Source organism: Mandrillus leucophaeus, unplaced genomic scaffold, assembly GCF_000951045.1.
Source record: "Mandrillus leucophaeus isolate KB7577 unplaced genomic scaffold, Mleu.le_1.0 Scaffold428, whole genome shotgun sequence".
In the NCBI taxonomy this organism is placed as follows: domain Eukaryota; kingdom Metazoa; phylum Chordata; class Mammalia; order Primates; family Cercopithecidae; genus Mandrillus; species Mandrillus leucophaeus.
In genome coordinates, this window is record NW_012104565.1 from 746402 (window position 1) to 752448 (window position 6047).

The window sequence follows — 6047 nt, forward strand, 5'->3', positions numbered from 1 at the left end:
AAAAAAAAAAAAAAAAAGAAGCCTACCATCTTTAGGACAGGGGTTGGCAAACTATGACCCATGGGCCAAATCTAGCCCACTGCCTGATTCTGTATGGCTTCTAGCATGAAGAATGATTTTTACAGATGAACATTTGCAAGAGGCTTGATGACAGGGAACACGAATGAATCCCAATTAAAGTACATGTTATCTCCTAGAAGAACTCCAATCTTCATGTTAGTGGGCCAATAACATTATAAATAAACAGAACTCTACTTTGAATTTCACCAATTACAAATTTGGGAAATCTGTTTTCTCTCAGAATATAAGTACTCACACAATGTCCTCAGATTCTGCCTCTTGGCCTGCAAAGCCTATATATTTACTAATTTAGGCCCTTTTAGAAAAAGTTTGCCGACCCCTGCTTTAGGATGTCAATTAGAACCCCAAAGCATCTAAAACATTAAATTCTGTCCCTAATATGCCAAGAGGAAGAAGAGTACAGCCTGTTAAATATTAACGCACACTTTTTTTTTATTATATTAAAATCAGGCAATGGTCTGACAATAAAAAGCCTGTTTATGGAATACTGTTATGTTAAACTTCACTTACAGGATGTTAAATCCTTAGAACTAAGGTTTTCCCCCCGGAAAAAGATTAATGGAAACATCAATTGCTTTTCAGACTTGATAGTTGCTGCTTCAAAAGGTGGTTTTACACAAATACTAAATTAAAAAAAAAAAAACCTTTAGTACACAATGAATTGCTTTTATTTCGGTATGCATCCACATTTCAGCATTTAGTGGTCCTGAACAGCAAGTGGAAAGATGCAGCAATTTGCTAGGAGGTCAAGCCCACCAATTTCGGGGATCTGCTGTGCACACCGGGTTCCTTCTTAATCCCTGCTGAGGATCTTGGGAAGCAGCAGCAGCACCAAAACCAAGGCATGCACCGGATTCAAGGTTCTTTTTGTTCCAGTTGTCAGATTCCAAACTAGACCCCAATGGATTGCAAGGATGACCAAATGAAAGCCCTGTTTAAAACTTCTTCAATTTTTAAAAGCAAAACAATTATAGGAAAGTAAAACAATTCAGAGGGATCATGTGTGCTTACAAGTGTCTTCATGTGGTCTTTCTCCAAGTTCAACCACCAAGGACTCCAAGAGCTGGCAGGTCTGAGTAACCCTGGTGACTATTCTTTTCACCTTATCAAAACCTGAGCTAAAAACAATGCATCAGCTGATGACAGCAGAGGGTGGCAGGGCTGAGGCCCCATTATTCATTTCCCAGGCTGGTGGACAGTGAGTGAGTACGGTTCCAAAACTAAACAAGGGAGGTCAGAGACTCTTTCCAACCTTACCTGATGGCTTCTGGCCAAAGCAAGGAAGTGTCATGGAAGGTGTTGAGTGGTGACGGTGCAAAAAGGAACTTGAGGAGGAGGGAGAAAAAGCAGCACCCCTCGATAAAGGTGGGGGAGAGAAGATATGGGGAAAGCCCTGAATTCCTCACCGAAGGCCAATCTCAGAGGGGAGCGGAGGGGTTACAATCTATGCTTCGGCCAAGGGTGGGAGTGGAGGAGTGTGGGAATAGAATGATGGCTTGGAAGGGGCATCATTTAAGACTTAAAGAAACCAGGGGTGCAGGCGAAGCACCCCACACACCTAGCAGTAGTCCCACAGGCTGCGACCTGAAACCTTCACATCTACTCTAACAAGCCCCCCAGGCTAGAGGGCTGTTGTTGCAGGGAGGGTGGGAGGCGGGAGGGTAAGGGGAGAAGGCAGAGACCCCAGGCCGTGTAATCAGCAGCAAGGTGATTGTGTGATGTGTCTTTTCACAGTTAAGTTAGATGTGCCCCACCAGTTATGATGGGAATCAATTTAAATAGACTTTCTTGATCCCAGAAGTTCAACTACGTGGACAGTGGTTACACTTGACAGGATGATTTGTTATAGCACAACTTATATATTTCAAATGGACAAAAAATTAGTATCATTTACAGTATCTTAAGATAAATTTCCTTTGAATGGGAGCTTCCTTTCCAGTACTTTGAGGTCTACAAGACGTATCTAGAAAATTTACTACTGTGGAAAATGAAGACTGCTTAAATCGAATGGGGGGGGAAGGGGAAGGGCCTGTGGTTTTTCTTTTTGATTAATTGCTGTAACACTGTCCTTCGGGCGGCTGAGGGAGTTTCATATTTTCTTTAGACATCATTAGGCGCCGAAGCTCTTGCAGGACAACTTTGATGCTATATGAATTCTGCCATTTTGCTAGCACTGATATGGCTCTTGGGTCCACCTACAACAAGGCAAACAAAAGCAAATTACTCTCAGACTCTCAAACAAAACAGCTATATGCTGGGGCTAAGCTAAGATGCAAACTAGAGTAAGATGTACTTTTCAAGTTGAACCTGCTGCTAATCCTAATACCTTACACGAAAAATACTTACCTGCTGGAGTCCCTCCCTCCAGTCAGCCTGCCTTTCCCTTTTGTGTCCTGAACGCTTACTATCTGGGATAAGGAAACGGTGGTACTGACACTTGGTGAGACTCAACCCAGCCCTACTTGGCTCCACAACAATGGCTGCAGCTGGGCTGGCTGCTGCCGTGCTCAGGGCCTGTCCTCTTCACTGCGCCCAGGTAGTGGGGACAGATGTGCATGCAGGGCAGTACGGACAGCCAAGGCAAAGGGTGGCCAGGACCCGTGCTCTAGTGACAAGGGTCTGCCACAGAGCCAGTGCCTCTCAGATTAGGGCAGCATTTCCCAAAATAAATTCCCCAAAGCATGGGTTGAGTTCTGGGCTCAGGACTTTAGGTGGAACTCAGATTCAGGATTAAACACCAAACACACTGTAACGAAGCTCATCTCTTTTCAATTTTCCAGTCTTCTGAGTATCTCAAAGATGAAGGTTTGGTGTGATGTCAATGTGTAGCATCCCTTCAACACTTGCAGGAGAGCAGACCTCAAAGGCTCAAAGCCTTTGGGTAAATGACACATGGAGTCAAGATTTATTAACATTGCTCTGTTTTTATAATATTTACTGTTGCCATTATTGCCCAGTTATGAGAACTGAGACAGGTTTTCCATTTATGGTAGTAAAAATAAAAAAGCAAGGCAATTAAAGGAAAAAAATATTACGTGCCAGTGGTTCACAAATAAGGCCCAGGGGGTAAAGGTGTAGCCCTGGGCAAGATCTTCTATGTCTGTGCCTCAGTTTCCTCATCTCTACCTCATCGGGATGGCGTGAGGACTGAAAGAGCTCATATCTCAAAGTGACCAGTACAGAACTAGCCCAGGGTAAGTGTTATATGAGTGATCGCCAGATATAATTGGGAAACAGGCCCCACCCGAAATCTGTGCTCCTATGCACAGTGATACAGTTTATCAACAAATAACCCAAGAACATACGGAATTGGGCCCAGTCTAAAAGCTCCTGATGTTAAGTACAAAGCAACTGTCAACCCCAAGGAACAAGTGGGGCAGAAAAAACAACTTACCACTCCATTAGAACTATTTACTCCATTCATATTAATTTTTGTTACAAATCTTACAAAGGGGGGTGCTTCTGGGTATTTAGGTCCACATTCTATTTTAAGGCTGTATATTCGGTTTTCATAAATTGTCTGGAAAAAAAGGGTACAGAGATGTCACGCAATTACAACAAAGCATTCAAAAAGGTAGAGCCTGTGAAACCCCATTTATCCCTGACTGGAGAACTGGTACATCTGCTTCCAGCATGGAGTCTACTTGTTCTGTGGTAGGCCAGCAGTTCTAAACTAGTTCCTATACTAGTTTATATGACTTCCAGGCCTTAGGGGAATAAAAAGATGAAGCATTTAAGCTAGTACCAGTGAAGTTTTAAGTTAATATTATGTCTAACCAGAGGGACCTGTTTTTATGTTAATTTCTCTACTTTGTAGTCCTTCTCTGGGGAATGGTAAGAGGCACTCTCTATTCTAGGAAGCCAAGTTAAATGTCCACTCACCAGGCTCATCAGCCAATCAGTTAAATACCACTATGTGGTATTAAAGCACAGAGCAGGCCACTGCTTTAGAGAACCTCAAAATTCAGACAGAATGAGGGAGGGGTGCAGACCCAGAGCTGCTTCCCCCTTCTCCATCACTCCGGGGTTAGGCACTGGGTAAGGGATTTCAGTGGGGGTGTTCCACCCCTCCCTGCAGTCTTTTTTTTTTTTTTTTGGTAGTCTGACCTGAGAGATTACTGGCATTCAGTGGGTGAGGTGGCACAGGGAAAAACAGTTTTTTGTTTTTTTTTGAGACGGAGTTTTGCTCTTGTTGCCCAGGCTGGAGTGCAGTGGTGTAATCTCGGCTCACCACAATCTCTGCCTCCTGGGTTCAAGAGATTCTCCTGCTTCCTGAGTAGCTGGGATTACAAGCATGTGCCACTATGGCTGGATAATTTTGTACTTTTAGTAGAGATGGGGTTTCTCCATGTTGGTCAGGCTGGTCTCAAACTCCTGACCTTAGTTGATCCGCCCACCTCGGACTCCCAAAGCGCTGGGATTACAGGCGTGAGCCACCACACCCAGCCAAAAACAGTCCTTCTGAAAAGGCTAACTGTGCTTTTGTTGAGAAACACTGAAAAGTCCAACCCCCTACGTCAATAATCTCTTCATTGTACCGTCTAACCCATGAGCAGTGAGACGCGCTCTGCTGCCCGACTGTTCGTTCGGCTTGGAGCACCCTGCCCGCACCTGAAATGCCTTGCAACCCTGAAGACCCAGCTCAAACACCACCTAGTCCCTATCTTTCTGTCCCATATGAAGTCACACTGCTATCACATATGTCTGAAGACCACACTGAAGGGTGATGTCTCCCAGTTAAGAGTAGCCCCCTCAAAGGCACGAGCTCCCCTCTCTGCGAGTTCCCCTCTCAGGCATCAGCGCCCTCTCCTCAGAAAAGGAGTCTTGTACCGCGCAAGTCAATTGCTCCGGTGCAAAGAGCGGCATCTAGTGGTCTTTAGGGAGAATAAATCAGAGGACGTGATTTAAACCCTTAATTCAGAAGGCATTCATAATATACCCATGGAAACTTTTCTTGTCCACAGGGATCCCTAACTATAACCAAACCAAAACTGTGAATTTCTACCTACCCTCAACCTGCCCTCTTCTTCCTCAGTAAGTGACATCAGCATCTACCCAGTTAGCTAAAGCAAAAATCTAGCAGGCAACCCAATTCCCCTTTCCCTTACCCTCTACCTGCCAGCGGTCAGAAGGTCCCACTGTTCTACCTCTGAAAGAGACCCTGTATCTGTCCACTTTCCTCCACCACCGTCACCTCTTCTGAACTCCCCCAAGTCTTCCTCTCTTGCTGCCGGCACAGCAGCCAGAAGACGGACATCTTCAAAACAGGAAGCTGTCTCTGCTGGCTTAACCCTCTGACAGCTCCTAGTGACCTGAAGAGGAAGCCAAAGTTCCCAGACTGACCTGGGCAGCCGTAACTTCCTCTTCTTTTACTCTTCTCCCTCCCCTGCCCACCATTCCTCTTCAAGCTTGCCAAGTGCTCTCTACCTTGGGGCTCTCACCCCAGCTGCTTCCCCTTGGAAGTCCTCCCAATCCCCTCAGCCCCTCCCAACTGAGGCTCAATTAGGCATCAGACACCCTCACTAAACAAGGAAAAAGGAGGGTGGGGGCCTTGACAGGGGCCCTCAACTGAATTGGTACTTAAATGTTTGTTGAATGAATGTTTATCTTCACACTTTTATGTTATAAAATAACACCTCATTGCAATTAAGGTGTTTCCTCAAAGAAAAAAAAAAAAAATCCCCCAGTACACAGAATAAGTAGGAAGCAAACAAAGGCATGACTCACATACAGATTTATGGAAAATATGAGAGATCCATCTTCAGAACCTATCATAGTCTCCATCAACAACTACATACTCAGTGTCGACTGAATGGATCCTGAATGGAGCAAAATTATACTCCTTGGTTTTGTCACACAATTCAAGGATGAAATTCCTTACAGTTTAAGGAATCAAATTTCTCACCACTGATGTTCATCTGGTAATTTCACTGGAACACAGTAAAACAAACAAACAAACAAACAAA

General features: G+C 44.6%; 1 protein-coding gene across 14 annotated transcripts in view; it reads right to left on the reverse strand.

Annotated features, from left to right (window-relative positions):
* Positions 1-488: 488 nt before the first annotated feature.
* LOC105548949 (ubiquitin-conjugating enzyme E2 variant 1) overlaps positions 489-6047 on the reverse strand; it is a 61513-nt gene continuing 55954 nt past the window's right edge. For 13 of the 14 annotated variants that reach the window (XR_001007481.1, XR_001007480.1, XM_011993207.1 and 10 more), the window contains 2 exons: positions 3476-3601; positions 489-2276 (listed from right to left, as the gene is read on the reverse strand). Coding sequence is in view for 12 of the 14 variants with exons in the window: in XM_011993207.1 (XP_011848597.1) it covers positions 2130-2276; positions 3476-3601 (273 nt within the window). In the remaining 2 variants the exon portion in view is untranslated. The remainder of the gene's footprint in view (positions 2277-3475; positions 3602-6047) is intronic. The other variant, XM_011993205.1, reaches the window with a different exon arrangement.